Source organism: Stigmatopora argus, chromosome 21, assembly GCF_051989625.1.
Source record: "Stigmatopora argus isolate UIUO_Sarg chromosome 21, RoL_Sarg_1.0, whole genome shotgun sequence".
Taxonomy (NCBI): Eukaryota; Metazoa; Chordata; class Actinopteri; order Syngnathiformes; family Syngnathidae; genus Stigmatopora; species Stigmatopora argus.
This window is the reverse complement of record NC_135407.1, coordinates 4213939-4237527: the sequence shown is the minus strand read 5'-3', so window position 1 is coordinate 4237527 and position 23589 is coordinate 4213939. Positions and strand designations below refer to the sequence as shown.

The 23589-nt window shown below is 41.7% G+C and overlaps 1 protein-coding gene across 1 annotated transcript; it reads right to left on the bottom strand.

Moving 5' to 3' along the window:
• Positions 1-14777: 14777 nt before the first annotated feature.
• Positions 14778-18971, bottom strand: LOC144067543 (transcriptional repressor scratch 1-like). Its single transcript, XM_077591373.1, has 2 exons — positions 18386-18971; positions 14778-15610 (listed from the first exon to the last, which is right to left on the bottom strand). The coding sequence occupies exons 1-2, from the start codon at positions 18504-18506 to the stop codon at positions 14817-14819; spliced, it is 915 nt and encodes a 304-aa protein (XP_077447499.1). The 5' UTR covers positions 18507-18971; the 3' UTR covers positions 14778-14816.
• Between the last annotated feature and the right edge of the window lie 4618 nt (positions 18972-23589).

The following is a 23589-nucleotide window of genomic DNA, read 5'->3' as shown; positions in this document are numbered from 1 at the left end:
TAGTAGTGCATGCCCACAGTATATAAACACCAAATTTATCCTCCATTTTGAGAAAAATTCTAGAAAAAAGTAACATTTTAATATTCCGGATGATGCGGCGGGCCAGATTTGGCCCCCGGGCCGCCACTTTGACACCTGTGATTTAGACGAATGCCGTTCAATATAACGATCTGAAACGGTCCTTATTATGACGCAGCAATCACAATAACAAGCATTGCTGAGCCTTGGCAAAAACAGACTTTACACCAAAAAGTAAGATTTAAAATGATATTTAATCGGAGAAAAAAAACCCATTAAGCTATTACAGAATACCCTTTCATTTTATTTTGACACCCTACTCCTTTCATCTATTACTATGCCCTCTATCAAATTCACAAAACAGAGCGAGTAACAGTAGTCATTAGTTTGTGCCTATTTGTTCCATTGTTCCCACGTAAGCACCTTTAAAAGAGGAACAGATGTTTACGCTTCCATTGGAATTCTCCTCCTATGCCGGCCTTCCAATTGCTTGCGTGATGTGAAGAATGGGGATCAATTTACTGAGCATAATGACTATTGATTGTGTACGACTGGCGAGACAAAAGAGGGATTTTAAAGTATTTGGATAAGAAATACTGTACTGCTTTTCACTTTCATGCTAGACTGAGCTCCTTTTTTTGTGCTGGGGTTAGTTTGCATGCAGGTCCAATAGGGGAGGAAAATCAACATTTCAGGCCTAGAAAATGAAATTTGCAACTCATTTAGAGAATATCAACAGCAATGTTGATACCCAGACATAAAATGTGTAATATTCTATATTTATCTATATTAGGAAAATTATTAAATGACTCTAATTCAAGTTTCACCATGTAAGAGTTTACTGAGTATTCCACTTTTTGGCATCAAGTGGAATAACGTTATTCGACTTGATTCAACATCATTCAAAAATATTTTGCTTTGTCCATCATTCAATAGAATTTCACATCACATATTCCACATTCTATTGCACTATTCCACATCAACTGTTTATCTAATATTAGTCCACTTTTTTCAACACGTTCATTATTCAACTATTTCACTTTATTTAACACTATTAAAAACATTTCACTTTGAAAATCATTCATTTAACAGAATTTCAACTCAGGCATTATTCCACATCATTTTGCAGTATTCTACATCATTCAACATTTCTTGTTGTCGTTTAAAATTATCATACAGAATTTCATGTCATACATTATTCCACACCATTTTACAACATTCCCATTTTTATTTTGCATCATTTATCAGTATTCGGGCAGCCCGCCGGCTGAGTGCTTAGCGTGTCGGCCTCACAGTGGGGGACCTGGGTTCAAATCCAGGTCGGTCCACCTGTGTGGAGTTCGCATGTTCTCCTGCGTGGGTTTTCGCCGGGTACTCCAGTTTCCCCCAGCATTCCAAAGACATGCACGGTAGGCTGGTTGGACACTCTAAATTGCCCTTTAGGTATGAGTGTGAGCCTGAATGTTTGTTTGTCTCCTTGTGCCCTGCGATTGGCTGGCTACCGCTTCTGTCCTGAAGTCAGCTGAGTTAAGCTCCAGCACCCCCCACGACCCAAGTGGAAAAAAAGTGGTTCAGAAAATGAGATAACAGTATTCCCCTTTTATTGTAGAGAATTACAAAATAATCCATCATTCATTCATTCAATGCAATTCCACAACACATTTTATTTATTCCACATCATTTTACAGCATCCACAACAAGCAACTTTTCTTGGTGTCCTTGTATTTGTCACTTTATTCAAAATCGTATTCCATTCACATGCATTTCCTAAATAGAAAACAGCATTTTCTAGTCGAAGGGTAGTTTTGTGAAAAATGGCATCACATAGATTGACATAGAATCCAGCAGCAAGTGCTCAAGTCCAAGAAGCTGAGCAGGAGAGAAGAGTGCGCAAGAGAGCGAATGGCGGGCGAGCTTATCTCCGCAGCCAGACTTTTGCAAGGTCACACTGCGGTCTGCAGCCTCCACAAGATGCCTTCTTGGAAGGAAACTAATTGCTACAGCCCACATTCATTCATTTTCTGAACCGCTTATCCTCACAAGGGTCACGGAGGGTGCCGGAGCCTATCCCAGCTAACTACGGGAACCAGGCGGCGTGCCAGCCAATCAATCGCAAGGCGCACGGAGACGGACAAACATCCCACCGGCTAGTCTGACATACAGGTTTTTTGAGATGTGGGAAGACACCGGAGTACCCGGAGAAAACCTACGCAACCCCGGGAGAACATGCACCTGGTATCAAATCCTCAATCTCAGAACTGTCACATGCTAACCACTCACCCACATCTAATAGTTTATAGTTTAGCAAAAATGGTTGTGATTATCTCTGCGAAATGGGGGGCAACGCTGAAATGCAAACGCTCAAACGTGGACCCCCTGCTGATTCGGGGCTCGCTTTTCTTACTTTTATTGTCTTTTTCGAGGCAGACTTTTTTGGTGTAGCGTTGCCTTTGGATCTCATTAGATCCAGTTGCGAGTGTGCAGTGGCTAATTACGCTAAATGTCTCACGGGTCGTTTCTTACCAGCTTGTGGGCGCAAACAACTTCCACCCTCAACATATGGAGGAAAAACCTCGGACCCAATTACTCTGAAATTCAACTTTTCAATCAAGTTTCTTCCAGATGCTCACCGAGGTTTAAAGCGCCACATTAGCCGCGATAGAAACACAACATCGCACGAACATGGGCGCGTCGCCGCGGTCACTCGGCGATGTTGCGTCGTCGCGTGATTCGCCGTTGTTGACGCTGTGGAATTCACGTGCCGGAGTGTAGCACAATCAATTACACGGCTAGATGCTCCCAATTAGACGAGGGCGATCAATGTCAGCCAAGATCACTCGGCTAATCTCGCACGTGCGACGCACGGCGGAGATGATTTGATAATTAAATCAATCTTAACAAGTAGAGCCGCACTAATGAAGCTCTGATTGCAGATGAAATTCATCTTTGGCTGAGCGTTTGGTTTGGATTTCGTCAATACCTTGTATAAATATGTTTTAAATTATGTTTAACCCCTCCGGTATTTAGCATGGTCTTGGATGTCTGTGCTATTTGTGGCAGCCTCTGATTTAGACTGCAAACTTTGTAGGGAATGTTTCTCAGGTGAGGGTTTATTCATAAATTCACCTAAAATTATCTCCTGTCCAATATTCGGTTGTTGCGATAGCTTTTTTCTCTGGTATTTATGTTACCACTACGTCAAGTAGTTAAATTTGATAAATTGCTCAGTGTTTTTGTTGCAAAACAACCTTTTGTAGTTTCATAGTGAAGCAGTTTTTTTGTAATCAGTAGTTGTTTAAAAATAAACTATCAAGACTCGCATGTGACATCACTCTGTGCCAAATTTGGCTGTCTCGCCAACAGCAAGATGGGATGAAAACTGCATTTTTGTGCTTTTTTTGGGTCTTATTTCCAAAGTACAAGGACAGGGATAAGGAACTTATGGCTTGCGAGCCATATGTGGTTATTTTGAAGGGTGCCTATGGCTCTCCGCTAACCTGGAGGCTAAAATGCACTCTTATTGAATAGCAAAACAGCGTAATAATGTTGTTAAAATACCCCATCAGGGCACTTCATGGCACACATTTTTGGGCCAAATTCCTGCCAAAGTTGATATTTGACGTAAGCAAAGATGCAATTTGTCAGACACAAAAATAGTCACGTATTAAAATACTTTTCTCTCCCTACGGCACGTGCGCTTGGAGCACTGGTGACAGTTTGATTAAGCCTTCAGAGATGAAGTCAGTGCGTTGCGTGGCCAAGCTTAAACTCAGCGGGGCGCCACCATAGAAATGTGGATGCCAGATTTAATTGCTAATCACCAACGTGTGGCTTTGCTTTCTTATGCCGCCTGAAAAGACGAGAGGAAAATCGGGGGGGGAATAGGAAGAAAAAAAAAGGGACCGATTATTAACACGATCCGTCACCCCGACAATGCGATGATTAATGCCGCGGTTCATCGCCATAGCGATGCAACGGGAATAATGTAAAGGGAGATGAGGATGGACAAGAGTGTGTAACAATAGAACGGAAAGAGGAAATGAAGCCAATTTGCCACAAAAGAATAATGCGTTGTTGAAAAAAAAAAAGACCGAGAAGGGAAAAAAAATGGATATGAGAAACAAACCAACAACGCGTTTCGCCACGACGGCGATAAACGTCCAATCCAGACATTATTCTCCAAGTGAAAATGGTTTATTATTCTTGTTCAACAGTGCGTGCATCCAAAAGCGTTGTCTTGTCCTTCGGAGATGATGCAACACTTGCTGTCTAATTAAATGGCAAGTAGTGATGTCATCAGTCTTGTTCCCTACCCAAGCGTGGGTCATTAGAGAAGGCGATTGCTGTGGAAATTGAGTGAAATGCCGTGGAAGTAATTGAATTGTTTCGGAAAAATGGATTTGGGACCAGTTGGATATTTTTCCGTTTGGAGTACAGTAGAGACATTTTGTTGTGGCTTATTTTGGCATTGGGATAAAAATGAGTAATTTCCCCCACCCTGTCCTCCTGCCCTTGTCTGGTCATTTTAGCTGTTAAAGTCTTTCCCGACGTGACGGAAACCAACGAGGAGTGCTCTCGTCAGCGTGTGTGTGTGTGCGTGATGACCCACTTTGTCCGCTATGCAGCAACAGAGTGGGTTGTGCATTTTTTAATAGCAACAGTCTACTTTTGAGATGCCTTGGTGTGTGTTCAAGTGAGCAACTGGGGCCAACAATTTTCACAAATAGTGGCTAAGAGGGATCTAAACAACTACAGGGGATAGAGGGGTTTATTGGGGGGAGAATCATAACATCCAGTTTAAGAATTGCTGACTTCCCTTTTCCCCCCATAGTTTGGCTTGGCCTATGACTAATACTCTAGTGCCACATATTTATGTATATTTTTTTCTTTCTCCATCGGAAGATTGTTTTTTGTTTTGTTTTTACATTAACAGACACCTGTTTAGCCTGTTGCTCACACTGAAAAACATTTAAATTAAAAAAAAAAGGGATTTGTTGCGAATGCTTTGATTTCCAATTTTTCCTTTGCGAGCCTCGTCGCCCAATTTTAAGGACTAAACCTTGCTATTCTCGGTACGCCTCGCACAATCATCTGCGGCAGTAATGGCAATATCATGTATATTCCATGAGAGATAAAAGCAGAGAGGCATCTACAATAAGTGCAGCGCGCATTCCACTGAGTGTCTATGTGCGCCTAAGACGGCAAATGGTTTCCCTTTAATAAAGCGCCGTTCCACTTTTCAGCACACAAACGTGAGCATGATAAACAAGCAGAGATGGAGGAGAGGACGGAGTGTCATTTCAAAGCCTTACATCATTCATCTTTCCCGTATGAACTTCTTATTTTTCGATGCACGTAATAATAGACACGCTTGTTTTTATGCAGATGTTTTATAGTGTTTACAGCATTGGGAAATGTATGGTTGCATGTTTGAATACATCATCAGATGAGAAAATAGATGAGTTTGAATGACGCCAAACAAAAGTCACATAGACATAAACAAAGCTTGATAGCTTCATTTACTTTTGTAATTTTCTGTATGAGTGAACAAAAGTTGTATTGTTTTTTTTATAACAGAAAGTGACATTTCTTGAGGAATTGGCATCAACTTTGAGTAAATTAGACAAAAACAAGACCTTACAAATGTAATTGGAATCTTATTGAACTTGTCACTTTGAAACTAGCCGTAAGAAGTTGGTGTACGTGTCGATAATTGAAAACAATTTAAGAAAAAAAGCAGTCATTTTCAAAGCATAAGCTTGCATGAATGAATAAACTGAAGAACCAACTCAAGGCCACAACTGCAATCACCTTTAATGTCACCATCATTGCCACAACTTCCTATTTTGAAGCCAATTATATCCCACTCCAATCGTGTGTCGTGTGTTTGCCACCTTTGTGTGCTCGCTTGTGATGTGTGAGTAATGACGCCCCCTTCTGAATTTTGCTGTCCGGGTAAATTACTCAACACTTTCTCATATCGGTCCTCCCGGGACGTCGGCAATACTCTCTCAAAAAGCCCGGCGAGCTTATTACAGCCGCGGCTTTATTGATCAACACCCACAAACGTACTGGCGTACTTGCACTTTGCTCCTTTGGAGACGTAACACCTGCAACAGCGAGACACACCCACGCCAGAATGCCGATATGAGATTTTTTTGCCCGTGTGTGGACGCGCTACGCAAACACACACACTACCACGCATTGTGGCTCATTAAGGGCTCTCTTCGCAGTGTGTCCTGTAAGCACTTTGGTTCCCCGGCGGGGCGCTAATATACTGCTGCGTTTCCATCGCGTGTCGTGGCGTCAGCTCTTTTGTGGCCGTTAAAGCCGCAGTTACGCTTTGCGGCGGGCCCGGGGAGCGTTTGCCGGCCGGCCGGCTCGGGGAGGCCACTGCCACCGACGCGCCACATGTGCCTTTCGCCGGAAATTGGCTAAAGCGGGCGCTAGGGTTTTGCTTTTCAGGCCCGTCGCTCCCACTTGGCGGTGGAATGACGCTGGGGAAATGGATACCGCGACTAAAAAGTTTCAATTTTATCAAAGGGAAATATTCAACTTAGTGCCGTATTTTCTGCGCTATAAATCGCACATTCAATGATTGGCCTATCTTAGAAATTCTGTGACGCTGTAGTAGTGGAGGATCGTGTTATTAATCCACTTGATGGGGTAGTAGTGGGTTGTGTTATAGATCCAATAGATAGAGTTGTAGTAGTAGTTGTTGTAGTAGTAGTAGTGGATTGTGTTATACTAGATCCAATAGATAGAGCTGTAGTAGTAGTAGTAGTAGTAGTAGTGGGTTGTGTTATACTAGATCCACTAGATGGAGATGTAGTAGTAGTAGTGGGTTGTGTTATACTAGATCCAATAGATAGAGCTGTAGTAGTAGTAGTAGTAGTGGGTTGTGTTATACTAGATCCACTAGATGGAAATGTAGTAGTAGTGGTAGTACTGGGTTGTGTTATACTAGATCCAATAGATAGAGCTATAGTAGTAGTAGTAGTAGTAGTGGGTTGTGTTATACTAGATCTTCTAGATGGAGATGTAGTAGTAAATAGTGGTTTTTTTTATAGATCCACTAGATCACGTGTCAAACCGATTCCGCCGAGGGCCGCAGTGGGTCCTGGTCTTTGTTCCAACCGATCCAGTGTTGACATTTTAACCAATCAGGTGTCTTCTAAAATAAGTAGCACCTGACTTTAATTAACTGATTACACTTGGAAAAGGTATCCTCTTGTTGAGTTGCAATGAAAACCTCCACCCACTGCGGCCCATTGAGGACCTGTTTGACACCCCTGCACTAGATGAAGCTGTTGTTGTAGTAGTAGTAGTAGTAGTAGTAGTGGGTTGTGTTATAAATCCAGCGAGTAGATGGAGCTGTAGTAGTAGTAGTGGTAGTAGTGGGTTGTCTCATAGATCCACTAGATGGAACTGTAGTAGTAGCAGTTTTAGTAGGAATTCATTTTAAGAGGTGGCACAAATCGAAAAGTGGCTTTGACTTCCCTGTAACCTGTTGAGAAATTGTTTCTCTTAGAGTTTGTGAAGCGGCGTTTGGTTAATATCAGTCAAAGAAAAGAAGTGAAACTTCAGTTTACTTCTTGCCGAAAAAATATAGTAATCAAGAAGTGTATTGTTTGTGTGTGTGTGTGTGTGTGTGTGTGTGTGTGTTTGAGTACAATTCATTAGAGTGATATTGATCTGGTCAAAGTCTCTTGGAGGGCTGCGGCTGCTTGCCGCTGTCCTTCCGAGACCGGGACGCCGCTTTTGATTTATGATGACTCGTCAGGATTTTTTGATTTATCTCATGCCTCGGGAGTGCTCGGGTTATGTTGTATTGGGGGGGATGATAATGACTGTGCATTTTGTTCTTAGGGTAATTAAAGTGGCAATGAACCACAAAACAGCAGACTAATGAATGAACTTGTGCAGTAAAAGTCACGAGGACCATGAAATGAAATTGACCAGCAAGTCAGCCATTTTGGTTCGCCGCTGACCACCATTTTGTCCGAAGTTTCAGGGCAAACAAGAGGCTTTGATTTATGGGAAAGCTTATGAATATTTAGTTAGTGGATTTTAATTCAATCAAATACTTTGTTGCCAATCGCAAGGCACAAGGAGACAAATAACCATACATGCTCACATTCATAGCTAGGGGCGATTTACAACCAGCCTACCCTGCATGTTTTTGCAACATGGGAGGTAACCGGAGTACCCGGAGAAAACCCACGCAACGAGGACCGACCTGGGATCGAACCCTTGACCCCAGAACTGTGAGGCCGACGCGCTAACCACTCGTCCTAAGTCATAACGCCTTCTCCAAAATACAAAAAGGTGGCCATAAATGCCTGGGCCATAAATGGGAAAAGCGGCGATCAGCTGAGCGAGCGTCCCTCAATCATTACTCTGACGTGTTGTGTGTGCGGCGCTAATAAGATTTTAACATTCATGAATCACCGACAGGAGAGGGCGGAGAGGAAGAAGCGCGATATGACCGCGCACCGTAATGAAGATGTATGTCGCCAATAAACGTTGGGGCTTGTGTGGCGTGTAATCGGCTGTTGTCGGCCTCGTGCCTACGCGGGGACGTTGGAGCAGAACTCTGGGGCCGGCGCATCTGCGGAGCCTTGATGTACGCCAGACCAATCAAAAGGCTCACACTTGTCGCCCGCACTTTTGTCAAACACCGTGTGATCACAGTTCGCCGCTTTTAAAGTGCCACGCCAGTTTAATGGCTTTTACAAATGCATGCGGAAATATGTATTTCGGCTTTCAACTTAGGATGTAGTAATGTGGGCCTGTCGGGAAAAAAAATTCACAAAACTGGATTTTCTTTTAGCAGATGACATTTTCTAGAACGTTTTTTTGGAATGCTTCTTAGATATTGTTGTCATCGTGACATGACACCTGTTATAAAGTTTTTTTTAAAAAGTATGAACTGTATATTATTTGAAAAAAGCCCCTTTATGTCCAAAGTTTCTCCTCCACACTCTTTGTTTCTCTCAACTCCTCTGAGAGTTGTTTTCTTGTCTGAAAAATGGCCCAACTTGTCCTTCATGCTCTTTTTCCTCTTGATCAACCACACGTTGCTCCAAACGTAGCTCAAGTGGAACATCAAGTCCTTGAAAGTCACCGTTAAAACTCCCCAATGAGTCCCCCCTCCCCCTCCCACGCCACGCGATCAATGCCCCCCTGTCCCGCGTCGGACGTCTCCTCGCTGATTCCGTCCGACAGCCGGCGACGCACGATTAGGCGAAATAATACGCCGAGCGTCGCGCCGGACGGTATCGATTGCGCAGGTCCGGTGTGCGAGGAGGACGGATGGAGCTTCTCTAATGGAAGCTGGAACATGATCTCATAGAAGAAGTAGGAAACACACCCTGATTCACCCTGTTGCAATGTTGCAAGGTCTTGTGAAAATATACTTCCTACCCCGTAATTTAGGGCGGACTACAGGTAACTTTATTTTAATCTAATGTAGAGTGGTAAAGTGGTTAGTGCATTGGACTCGCAGTTCTGGGGTCGAGGGTTTGAGCCCAGCGATGAAATGTGTTTTCAAGCAGAAATTGTATATTCCGAGACATAGTATTTTTTAAAGTGAATATTTTTAATCAACAAATTGTAGTTAGTAAAATATATATAAAAATATATATGTATATACATATATATATGTATATATGTACATGTACATATATAAACATATATATGCATATACATGTACATGTATATATGTGTATATATATATGTATATACATGTATATGTACATGTATATACATATATATACATATGTACATGTACATGTATATACATATATACATGTACATGTATATACATATATATACATATATACATGTTTATGTACATGTATATAAATATATACATGTACATGTACACATATAAACATATATATCCATGTACATGTATATATGTATATATATGTATATACATTTATATGTACATATATATGTATATACATGTACATGTGTATATATATATATATACATATATACATGTTCATGTACATGTATATACATATATACATGTTCATGTACATTTATATACATATATACATATACATATTTCATGAAATATTTTTGACTATTTTTTACCATTTTTGAAAGAATTTCTTGGAAAAAACAATTCTAGATTACATATTATGTTTTTCAACCCCAAAAATGCGCTCCACTCAAACAAAATAAGGTTAACAGTTTTTTGCTTCTGTATTAGTCTGACGCTGGCACGCATCCCGGAGTTCATAAAACACAGCAACTCGAGCAGTCTTGAATTAAAACTACAGTATGTGTGCAGCGTACATATGGCGTGATTTGTTCATATTAAGCTCAACAGACTGATATGTTTTCCCCCAAGTGACTGCCCGAGGGCCTTGTTTTCTTGCGGCGCAATAAAAGACACATTAGAGCAAAAAGAGAGATAACGGTGAAAGAAAGAAATAATACAAGGCCTAAGGTTATTTTCTCTTTCTATCATGGGGAAAGAAACAAGAAATGTTTTTTTTCATGTGTGAGCGTGAGAAGTACGCGGAGAGGACGATCACACCTGCTAATAGCTGACACAAGGAATGCGGTATCTACAAAATCTATGGTCTGCCCTCGAAATTTTGCCTAGCAACAGAAGGACGTACGTGTTTTATTTCCCTCGCAATATTAAAACTAGGGATGTCCCCGATCCAATTTCATATGACATTTTGTAACTTGGATTTTTTATTGTATCTTGGAACAAAATGAGGCTTTTCGTGACGTGAATATTTTGTATGTAGAAGAATTCGTAAGTAGAGGTACCACTGTACTTTATAGTATAATACCTGTTAAGTTAATGCTTATTAACTTATACTCTGGTGCAATTTATATATATTTTTTCCTTTTCATTGTGCATGCTTTGGCTAGTTTGACTTGTTGGTCAAATATGACTTATTGTACATCGATAATATTCATTTTAATTTGATCGTACAACACGAAATTTACTTTCAACATGACGGGTCGCCACTGATACCTGAGAAACAAGCGAGGAACGGATCCTTAAAGGCGGGGCTATCATTCCTTGTTCCTTCTTTGCAAAAGTCTTCTCCATGGGGGACGTTCGTGGCGTGCGCCTCCCTTGACAAAGCAGGAGGTCAAAGCGCTGCCACTCACGCTGATGTAAAAAAGGAGAACGGAATAAGAAAGGAAGCGCTTGACGAGAATCCAAATGAACGTGCGCTAGACACACTGTCAAACTGGGCTGCTGTGTGTATTACCAGCTAATTGAAATGCGATGAGGTGTGAAACAAGCCTTTTAAAAGCCTATCACACTGTGTGCAGCGCGTACCTGTGAGAGCGTGTGCGCACTGCACAACAACACGTTTTGTGTGTTGGCGTTCGCACATAAACAAGCAACAAATGGATGCTAGCAGCGCGTTAGCTGGTTTTAATTGTCATAACATGACAGCCAATGGAATGGATTGGTAACGTCCAAAGTGTTTTGGGATATTACCGTGAGTCGTTTGACTTTTGGGCTTCGGGGCAGCCACGTCCAATGTCGTTTTTGCTCTTACTTTGAAAGTTCGGACTTTGTTACGCTACGACATGAATGATTAAAGTGGCGAGCGCACACGGGAGCGAGCATGAACAATTTAAAGCAGGGGCCGAAAGGTCAAGCGTCGTGGGAGAAACGGGAATTGGCATATTTAAATGTTTCGCGGCAATAAATAAAATATGGTTCGCGTCTTCTTTTGCTTCTTCATCGGCGTATTACAATCAAGTCATTTAATGCATAAGTAGAACAGTTCAAATTTCATTTTTTTTCTTGTATAATTGACACTTTAGATACTTTATACGTATATTGCAGTATTGTGAGTTTATTTTACGACTCCCATTATATTACCATCTGGGTTTTATCATTTAATGCATAAGTAAAACGCTTCAAGTCGCAGTTGTGTTTGTTTTTCTATGTATAATTGACACATTTTTTCCCTTGGCGAGAAGGGAAGGTCAAATGTTCATTTGCTGCCAGCCCTCCCAGTTCAAATGAATTGAACATCTAGCGCCTTAAATGGAGCTAATGAGATTTTACGAGAAAAATTAAAGTGCATTCCTAGTTTTCTATATTACCTTTACTCTCTTATGCTATATTCCGACCTAAAATTTAGACCTCGGCTAATCATTTTGATATGGTGTATTTTTAATGTATAAAAACTGCCCATAAAATGTAGTATATTCTCATGTTGAGTGTATTAAATATAAGGTAACCAAAAAAGCTCTTTCTCTTTTTAAAGGAAAAATACAAAACCCTTTGCAGTACGTGTAATTTCTACACACATTTTGCTTATTATATATATATATATATATATATTGGTTACCTTGTATATATTACTACAGAATATATATATGTGGTAGTGGTATATAGGTAGTAGTGTGGAGATGCTTTAATAACCAAAGCGTGTTTTATGTTGAAACTATCTTTTATTATTAATAAGGAAGTGAAAGAAAGGGAGAGAAAATGCCCAGTGTTGTTGTCTTTTTGTGCTTTCCAATGGAGGTCCCCGGATATAACGCCCCTCTCAGAGGAAGTGGGAAGCTCTGGAAAAAAAAATCATCCTCATCATCATGACTCCTCTATACAGTACAGATCTATAGAAATAATCCATCAGTCCATTCAATGCTTATTTACAAGGCTTGAAAATATTGAATATCTAGAAAAAGTTGCCACCGTTGTGTGTTAAAGTTCATCAGTTGGACGTTATCATAGCTTCTAGTAGAAAAATCCGACTGCGGTTCTTATCCCTATAAACAAGGCGTCGTCTACCTGAATCTCTAAACGCTTTTGTTGTGCTACTCACGTAAAAAAATGAAACAGAAAAAAAAAGGAAAAACATAAAAAAAAGGTTACAATTTGTAAGAGGATCAAGAAGTGCTTTCCATATAAGAATAGTTGAACTAGCTCGAGGCTATCGTAGACTACAGAAGTGTCGTCTAAAAGTGTTTAGTCAGGGCTCTCTGGTGCTGAAACATTGACTGCCAGTGAAATGATTGGTCGCCATTCCAATAAAAACGGGCCAAAATGTTTAATATCACTAAAACGAATTGTAGTATTTTGCCCTAACCTTGTTTTTGCCCCAAGATTGACGTTTTTCATAACTTTTCTCTATCTTTTATGTGCCCAATTTTTTTTAACAGCACTTTTCCAATCTTTTTTTGTTATGTAGAACTCCTGATTCATCAGAATGAGTGTTTTAAAGTATATTTTTTGGGGGGACATTTGTTTCAGCACCAGAGGCTTAACGGTAGTACTTCTACGTTCTTCTACTTATACGTTTCGAATAATACAAGGCAGGCAGTGCATAAAAAAGCATGTACAAAAAGGAAAAAAGCCCTCCTGTCCGTAACTGTCATGCGTAACGTGTCCATGATCGAACGCCTCAGCGGAGAAGGCCTCAAATGTATCACAGCATTCTGTTTGTTTGTACGTGAGTGTGTGTATGTGTACGTGAGATGTACGTAATGCAAATATATAGATTATATATACTGTTGATATAGCGTCCGTGGTTTGCAAACTCCCTGAAATTTCATCATGTCTCATTACTACACACATAATAACAGAAAATATGACTAAAAAAATCCATTATTGCTTGATCAGATGTGGGAAAACAGAAATAAAACACTGCTTTTTCGCCAACTAATCAAAATAAGATTCATAAATCTGGCATAGTTGTTATGTTCCCTTTTGCAAATGATAAATAAAGACGGCAAAATAAGTTAGTGTTTAAATGCTTTGGCATTTTCCTCCAAAATATGTAAGGTGGAAAAAGCTTCACATAAAGTGCAAATGAATGGCGTTAAATTAGCAATAAATAAATACATATAACACACAGAAGTGGAGTACAGTGGGGACACGTTAAAAAAAATCTTTTTACAAAGTCCCTTTAAAAGTTAGGCCTTGACATTTTCAATGTCTTCACTAACATTGGGAGCTAACAGATACTGTTTTTAATCTAAATATTGAGTATATTGCCTTAGTATTAACGTGTACTGTGTATAAATTCATGATTTAAAAAAAACATGTCAATTTTACAATTACGCGACCCCATTTTGGTCCCGATCCACAGTTTAGGAACCCTCCTTTCAACATAAATAGATTTAAAAAAAATACCCTGGTGGTTTCCATGTATTGTCCGCTTGACTGGCATAAGTTAGGGTTTGTCATTTTTCCAATGCCGTTTGTGCTTGTTCGCGTTAACGAGGGAGATGAATGAGTGCCACTGACGACCAATCAAACCGGGAGGGCGTGTCAGGGATCGATAGATCGCTGACGGCCCTTCCCAGTTCAAACGGATTGGTCGACGTCAATGGTAGCTAATGAGTTTTGTGTTCCAGTTCAGCTGTTTGCGACTTTTTTTTGGGTGCATCGTGGTAATTGTTGCCTGTGACCAAGTGGAATTTGTCTTATTTTAAGATGTATGTATTTCTAGTGGCTTCTATGGATTATATGGCGTGCATCAGGAATTTGGTGCGATTGAGTGTTACCAGTCTGATGAATTGTATCGTCTTTTCTCAACACGCTATTGGATAAATATGGATCCTAAATACCTCCGGACGATGTCATATTGCGTTTTTTTTATCGGCGACGTCGTGGCGGAATTGAAAATCCGAGCGAATGTGGCAATCGTAGCGACCGCCTCTGCCCGACTGAAACTCAAAACCCGATCGAGCGAGCGACAGCTGCTTCGGATGGAAGGGCAGTCCGCCGATTTCGGGCGCCCCCCGCATTTTGGAAGACGAACGTCACGCGGCCTTTGCGGGCGAGTGTCTCACTCCCCGAGCGAGCCGACGGGCGAGAAGGCCCCTTTGAAGCAGGCCGACTCGTAGTGCTTGTTCAGGTAGCTCTTGAGCGCAAAAGTCTTGTCGCAGCGTTTGCACTTGTAGTGCTTGAAGGCCGAATGCGTCTGCATGTGCGCGCGCAGGTTGGAGCGGTCGGCGAAGGCCTTGCCGCAGTGCGCGCAGCCGAAGGGCTTCTCGCCCGTGTGCGAGCGCATGTGACCCTGCAGCAGCCACGGGCGGCTGAAGGCCTTGCCGCACACGTCGCACTTGTGCTTGAGGTCGTGGGTCAGCAGGTGCATGGCCATGGCCGGCATGGACACGTACACCTTGCCGCAGGTCGGGCACTTCTTGGCCATCTTGCTGTCCATGCTGCGGTGCGTCTGCTTGTGGCGGCTCAGGTTGGACGAGGTGGCGTAGGTCTTGCCGCACTCGCCGCACGAGTGCCTCTGCGGGGTCCCCGGCCCGCCCGTCGACGGGGTCTCGCCGCTCGCCACGTTCTTCCGTCTCGAACGCCCGTCCACGATGAAGAAGGCGTCCACGGCGTAGGCCTCCCCGATGGCGGCGTCCCCGTTGATGTAGCCGCTGGCCGCCGACGAGACCTCGGAGCGGGGGCTGTCCGGCTGGTCCGAGTCGCCGTGGGGGTCGCCGTGCGGGTAGCCGCCGTCGATGCGGCCGTAGATGATGGACGGGCGGGCCGGGGAGGGGGGCGCTTTGGAGATGGGCGGCAGGTCGGGCCGCGTCGCCTCCACGTATGGGGACGGGCTCAGGTAATCTCGATCATAACCTGCGGTGAGGAATGAAGACGACTTATTTAGAAATCTTGCTAGTATTATGTAATTCAATCCAGTCCAAGTGTCTATCCCGTGTTCCAGAAGAAAGAAAAAAATAGACCGCCTAAATTGCAAACTTGACTTTACATGCGGCGTGCTAGCAGCAAACATGGGGGTGCAACTCTGTTTTTAATGGCAATCATTATTTAAACCCTCAAATAATACACTTTTTTATTCAGATACAGTGATATGAAAATGATCCCATAACATCACCTTGAGTCAATAAAAGCAGTCTTTTGCGCACTTCCTGAAATGAAAGAAAATCCTTTCCCACATGTAGCTGATTCTACAAGTGCCATTGGCACAGCGCGCCCGACTGTCTTCCCCGTCAGCACAAAACGCAGCTCAAGCGTGGACGGAATGCGAGCCGACTCGGCAGGATGGACGCCGATCGATAGCTCCTCCATTTCAATTAGCGCACTCTGAGATTCTTTTGCTGGTAATATCATTTCACCGCTCACTTCGGAGAAAGGCATCCATGTCGGTAATAGCGACTGGGGGGCGAAAGATGGTGGGGATCAAGTCGAGGGTGGAGGTTAAGCTGTTTTTTATATTTATCTTTTTACATGTTTTTGCAAACCAGACTTACACTTGACGTCGTGAGTCATGAATATTCCATAATTGCACTTTGGACTCCGTGTGTGTGTGTGTTTTGTAGAGCATGAGTAAAATTTGTAAAGATGACCAAGTGTTCATTTTAGTAAACCGGAAGCTTGAATCACGCAGCCAGATTGTAGGGAAGATGTGCTCAATTCACAGAGGGGAAACAATGCATAATTCACTTCAAATCATCTTTCTTTTGTGACATTTTATGCTTCTATTCGATGAACATTGTACTGCTCCGTTTAGTGTGTGCGCATTGAAACTGTTGAATCCTATTGGTCTGGGACTGTTCCGTTTATAGTTGTGGGAGTTGGACATTCACTTGGTAAAAATAGGATGAAATCCTTGTAAGAATACGACTTTTAGACTTTCATCAAATGGCAACTTAGCAAACCTTAGAGGGAAAGTTTACTCATTATTTTCCCAAATATCATAATACCTATAGTAGAATGTAATGTGTTGAAAATAGCATTATTTGTCTCTAAATCAACAGCGTTCAAATTGCTCAGAATGTGGAGTGAAAGTTTCTGAGGTGAGAGTTTATTCAAACATACTAATTCAGTAAAAAGTACCTGGAAAATACTTATATTCAAAACTAGTTAATGTGTTTTAGGAAGTATATTAGAAATGAATTGGACTTTGTGGTCACTGGCACTTGATACGTTGGGATGCAAACCTTGCAGTGAAAGTTTCTGAGGTTACTCTATTCAAAAATATTTTTTAAAATATCACTGTGCATATTTATTATACCGAACCTATCGCTTAAGTTAAAAAGTGTTTTCAAAAGAGCACGGTAGAAACATGATGGTTCAGTGCCCCAAATTCCCGCTTTGAAGCCAAATGGCTTGTGTCTTTTCTGGGATTTCTATATTTATTTATTTATTTATTTCCCATTGCTAAAGGAAAGCGATTTGAGGGCTTGAAATGCTCAAACTCATTTGGAAATGCGACAGCAGGAGAATGTTGATGGCTGAGAAAGATGCGGGCATCTTAACGCACACTTGTGTGCTTTGGCCTCCATGTAGGTCGCAGAGTGCTTCTTCAAATGGCGCGCACTCAAGCGTGTGAGCTGCCGGGAAAATATGCCGACTTGACAGAAAGACTGCAGCGCCGTGCGCGCAACAAGCGTCACTTGCTCCAGTCAAAGTCCTGCTATATTTATAACATGGGAGCACAAAAGGTCCGTCGTGTTGTTGCTGCCTCCGTCTTTGCTTCCTCATTCTGTCATTGCGAGTAGTGGTACTCTTGTTGATTCCCCCACAAGGGGGCAGAAATTCTCCTAAGCAACCGGTAAAATGCAAAAATCTTTATTATTCAACACCAAGAAAAATAATGCTTGTTAACTCATTGCCTGCTATTGATAAGCGATAGACGTCCAATATGTGGATTGGTCGTCAATGGCGGACAATGAGTTTAGATGTTGTTGTGAATGTTTTGGAGGTGAGGGTTTATTTCAAAATTTTGAATGTGTTTTAATGGAGTTTAAAATAGAACATTTAAAGTTAAGCTTTAACTCTGACTCAGTTTTTTTGCATTTTACTCATCAAGACTTTTATGTCATTGTAGTTATGTTAACCCGCATTTATTTGTATACCCGCAAAAAGTCTAGAATCCATGTTGAAAAGTCAGTCACTTTGCTTTCATGTGGACATTTTGGGATGTATTCTTTTTAGGAATTTAGAATCTTCACTCCGTCTAGTATTCAAATTTAATACACAAATTTGTCTCTAGAATGACCCATAATATTTGCTTCAAACCAAAATGGCCGACATCCCGTGCCTTCCACAAGCATGCCCTCTTGAGACTTTTTCTGCGTCTCCTTCTGATAGACTCGACTATTACATTTCCCATCACTGAGTGGAAATGTCTCGGCTGATTTTTCAAGGCTTTCACGGCGAATCAGCAAAATTTGCCGCCATGCACAGAATGACAAAAAGGTTTGCAATTTAGCGTCGCCTTCTAGCGCGTGAACTTTTATTTCTCCTGCACAATTAGAAATGTTTTCTCGCCACTTTTCCTCAAGATTTTGTGCCTTTCTGACTTTCCGACTTTCCGCTCCACCTTCCTGACCCCCATCCGAACCCGTCGCGACTAATGCAGCAATCTTCAAATGTTAAATAACGCACCTTTATGATGATGGAATCTCAAGCTGAGTTCCCCACGTCGACCGTGACAGTAGGAGCTCTCCAGCTCGGCGGCCGAAATGTCATCGAGCTTGACTTTCTTCACCAGGAAAGAGCGAGGCATGATGGCGGTCACGCGTGGACTCTTAGGCACACTCCTACAACTTTACACTAGATAAAAAAGTTATTTCAAAAGTTTCTCCTGGCCGGAAATGTGCAGCAAGGACATTCCAGGAGTGGAAGACACATTTACTCTGAGTTAATTCCTCTCCCCTGTGGAGTATTTCAGGACCGGTCAGCTCCTTCAAGTCTTGTCGTAGCTGTCCTTTCAGCACCACCAATGCAGAACCAGTCAGCCACATTCCAGTGTGGGAAATAATCGGATGGGTCTCTTTACCCTGAAAAGTGCCGATTGGAAGTTCAGCAAGGTCCAAAAGGCGTCCCCGAACGTCCTTGCGTCCTTTTAAGTCCCCTTTGGCGCATTATTGCTCCTGTAGAAATGACTGAAATGCACACATCCTCACGTTCTTCTTCCTCCTCATCCTCCTTCTCTTCATCTGCCTTTGCTTCTGCTCGGCGTGCGTGAAGCTGCGGCGGTTCTCTGGTGCACGAGACCAGCTGTTGCCTTTATATAGGGGAGCGAGATAGGGAGGATGGGGGGGAGAGAGAGAGGCAACGTATCAGGTCCAATGGGAGACAGCGTGGAGGGATTTAATGAGCTACTTTGAAAGCGCTCGGCGGCTCGGCGCTGATTTATAAGGCCGTTAAAGGGGAGAAAAAGGGGCTTTGCAAAAAAAAAAGAAGAGTGGAATCGCTGGGATGAAAGAAAAATGGCCACACTGAAAATGAAGCAAATTAGAAATAAGTGAGGAATAAATGTATGACGGTGGAGCATGAGAACCACCTTGAAAAGAGACATTTATATGACACAAGTGATTTTTGCATTTTACAGTCAGGAGTAGTGTACATAATTGGTGTTCGTTTGTTCTAATATAAAACTTAAATTGAAGTAAACAAGAAATTAAATATTAACTGTAAGGAAATAAAATCTGCACTAAAATTTGTATAAAATAGAAACAAATACACTAAAGTCATATTTATTAAATGAAAGACAAACTAATTTTAATGCCACTTTAAAAATACAAAGATGATGATCCACTGCTAACTTTCAGCACGTTTTCGCTTTGAAAAATGACTGCAATGAACGTTACTCAGCAGCAATGCATTGTTTTGGATGTTTACACTCAAAGTGACTTTTCCCTGCAGCCATACACACACACACACACACACAGACACACACAGACACACACAGCCCAACCCCCTCATTCATGCTGATGCAGAGAGGCTTGATGACGGCGTGTGTGATGTAATCTGGTGACGCTTGCGCTTTATATAAGATCCGCTCGCTAAAGTCCTTGGCTTTCATTTTCAAATTCATTCCCTTTTCAAAATCTAACAACATTTTCCCCCGAGGAAAACCGAAACATGGCCACCAAACAAACAGATATGAAATAATATTTGTCAGTCGGATCGATCTCACGCGCTCAGCCGGCAGGAAACTCTAAAAATAATTCCCTCCTTGTTGTGATTTTTCCTGCTGAGCTCAGCACTGTTTGTCTACTCTGCGTGCGGACATGTGGAGGTCTATTAGCATAATAATAGACTTGAAATCAGTGGCATGCATGTGTGTATGTGTGTCTGTGTGTGTGTGTGTAATTGTGCGTGTGTAAAAGGCTCTCAGGAAACACCATACACAGGAGGTTGTTGACTTTTCATTTCTGTCTCTTTAAAGCGCCGTCCAAATGAGTAAGACCCCCACTTAAATAGAAAAATGACTTTACATTGCTAGCTAACTCCAGTCAAATAAACAGAAGGGGGGCTTCCGAAGGACAAAGACAAGGTCAATGCGGGTTATGGAAGGATTCCCTTATAGAAAATAATGAAAGTAAGCCATTTCAAGGTCAGGTAGAAGTCCCATTTGATTATTCTTAAAGACGCAGTAACTTTTTAATAAGATTTATACATGGATCAAAGTGTAGTCTAGTTTATTATTTGTGCAATTGGTGTGCACCAACATATTTGGTTTATTATTGCATAAGTTGTGGTATTGTTTTTCTGAAATACATTTAGCATGAAAATGAATGAAAACAGGGGCATTTACCTTAAGTGAATGAAATGCATTGATTACCCAATGTTTAGTCTAGGTCAAGTTTCAGTCACTTTACTTTAATCCATATGCGTAATAGTAAATGCTTACCTCAGAAACATTCACACTGAGCTTTGCATCCCAACTCTGCCACCGACGTTGAGAGACGTCCAATCCGTTTGGACTGTGAAGGTTGGCAGCAGATTGGAAGCCTTTTGAGGTCAGTGGCTCTGAAATGGAAAGCGCAAAATTGCAGTAAAAAGACAAGACAGGACAAGTCATTGGATCCATATGCGGCTTGTATGAATATGTATGCGCAATGTATGCGCGACGAGGGTGGCCATTAATATGTATTGTTTGGTAATGAGGCGAGCGGGGCACATCAGATGGGTCCTTCCTTAACTACTCACATGTGGCTCATTACGGAGGAGACATTGCAGAGCACCTGACACCTTGGAACCCCCACCCCTTCCTGGAAAAAAAATGACCACAATTTCTTGACATGATGATATTTAATCAACGTACAAATCATAACGTAACTTTAAACTGTCAGCAACTTGTATATAAGAAATCAGTAATGGCGTGGGGGGTCCAATTCCTTTCTCTATATTTGAATGAATGAATCATATAGACAAAACATAATGAACTGAATACACAATGTAAACTATCATTTTACATAGATTATTTTTTCCTTTGATAACAATTATCATTAGTTCTCAATTTTAATGTTTACTAGAATATCTGTATTATATAGTATAATACTAAAGTAAAAACATGTACAAAAAATACTCAGAAAATATACTTGTTATCGACTTTTTGTCAGGGTTATTAAGTTTTATCAAAATCAGTTTTAGTGTCACTTTTCAAATATGTCTGCCATTAACAGCGGTGGCCGTCCAATTCATTTCAACTGGGACACTAGCAGCCAATGAGATACTACTATTGGTTATCCAAAGTACTTTGGAATTTCACTGCTTCCAATAATAAGTTCAATGTTCATATTCATCATCCCCAACCACTGCTATTATGAGTCAATATTTCAAATATGCTTTTTTAAATTGCCCAAACTAAAAAGGGCGTGTTCATCATTATTTCCGTGAATGCAAATCACCTTTGGAGTAGCGGGCGGGGCTTATGTGCATATAGACAGCTTTACGAGTCATCCATTCAGATACAGACAGCTTATTAACCAGTCTGTGTTCTCAGCTGCGTCGCACCTGATACAACCGCTGGCCCCCCTGGGCGCTCTGTGTAACAAAGATGACTACTTGACTGCCATTGACGACTATAGACGTCCAATTTGGAAACGTAGATGTGTTTATTGCCAGTCTATTGCCATCACTAGTGCCGAAATGAGAACATTTCCCGCCACGCCACCCCGTTCAGCCTGCATTTGTTAAGCACCCCCTCAAACCAGACCATTTAAATTATCGCATTTTGCGCGACAATATGAGAGACGCACCCAGAGAGGCGATTCTGGGGGTTAATTGGGTCTAGACACACACACACAGCAAATCCTCTTAGCGGCTATAACGAAGGAAGCGGAGGTGCTGGAAATGGGGTTGAAAAATATGTAGGGGAGGAAATGCGGGTCAAGATAAAAGCATAAACTGGGATCTTTATTTTGAGGGAGGGATAATAAAAAAAAGGCCGGAAAAAAAATCAGAGTAACGTTTTTGTATCGCCATGGAAACCGACAATAAGCAGCTAAGATGGGTTGGGATGCGAACCCTCCTTGTTAGTTCGGTAGGATGTTGTTGCATGTGTGTGTGTGTGTGTGTCTGTGTGTTTGTGTGTGTGTGTGAGAAAAGAGTGCAACAGCGTGTTAATGAAAGCCTGCAGGGACTGTGAGCACTTTGTTCTTATTTTGCTCCAGGCTGACTTTTCTCTGCCAGGTTTGGATTAATTACAACAATTTCGAGCAGCGGTGAGCGCCGTCATGATATTTTTACCCCGCCGGTAGAAGGAATAGTTTGACAGCCGGGTCGAGTGAGGACTTGGAAAACCAGTTCGAGATGTTAACAAGTGATCATAGGGAGATGTGGAAGATGAATTTGTGTTTTGTGGATGGAAATGCGTCTATAGGGGGCGGTAGAGGTCAGGATGTACACTTGCTGGAAACCCCTCAGTTACCTTCCCTTTCCCTCCCGTGTATTTTTTTGTGCTTAGTTGCAATTGTTTTGCACCAGCACTTTTTATTTATTACGATATAAGTTATGTATTGTATATTGTATTTTTTTAATGCATTTAAAATGAAAAATTAGTTTTATACCTATGTCCAATTATTGAAACTTTAGTGAAATACTCGCCACCTCTAAAGTTTAGTTTTGGAAAAAAAATAGAAGCGAGCATAGTATTAAGAAAGGAACACTTACTTTCAGAAATAATAAAATAATATTTTTGGTCTAAATTAAGTCTTTTTTAAGAGATAGCCATAATGGTTGTGGATAGTTGCTAGTTGATTCACTTTTATTTGAGAGGATGTGTTGATAAATGTTATGATATATAGGATAGTGAAAATATTTCAAGGAAAGTACCTTAAAAAGGCATCATAAATATAAATATATATATCTATCTTAATTCCTCATTGCAAAAGTAAGGTTTTCTCTCGGGGAGGACATGAAGTTGTTGAGGATGCTTGGGAAAGTGACTCATGCAAACGGCAGTGTGACGCAGTCGCAGTCGCGTACTCTTCCAGTATGTTCCGTCTTTGTCAATGTCACTTGCCTTCTATTGGATTCTTAATCTCATATGCTCCATAATGGGCGGATTATTGCGCGCCGGGATATCTTGGTCAGCTCATCCCGGCCGGCGCGCGGCGTCAAAGTTTGGAGTGGGGCGCACGTGTAGCGAGCCAGCGCAGTAGTGCTGATTCCAGCGTGTCACCGGAGTTGCAGAGTGCTCCATTTATTCCATTGAGTTATGCTGCATCCACTAAAGTGGAGGACAATGAGATCATATCGGTCTCTCGCTCTCTCTTTCTCTCTCTTTCTCTCTCTCTTTTTTTACCTTCTGAGACAAAGATAAATGTAGCCTGTAGACCGCATTAAAATGTCTTGCT

Excerpts from the sequence above, each read along its gene's own strand:
- LOC144067543 (XM_077591373.1), bottom strand. The coding sequence starts at position 18,506 with ATGCCTCGCTCTTTCCTGGTGAAGAAAGTCAAGCTCGATGACATTTCG. Across the intron at positions 15,611-18,385 it reads GAGATTCCATCATCATAAAG|GTTATGATCGAGATTACCTG; the intron begins GTGCGTTATTTA and ends TCCTCACCGCAG.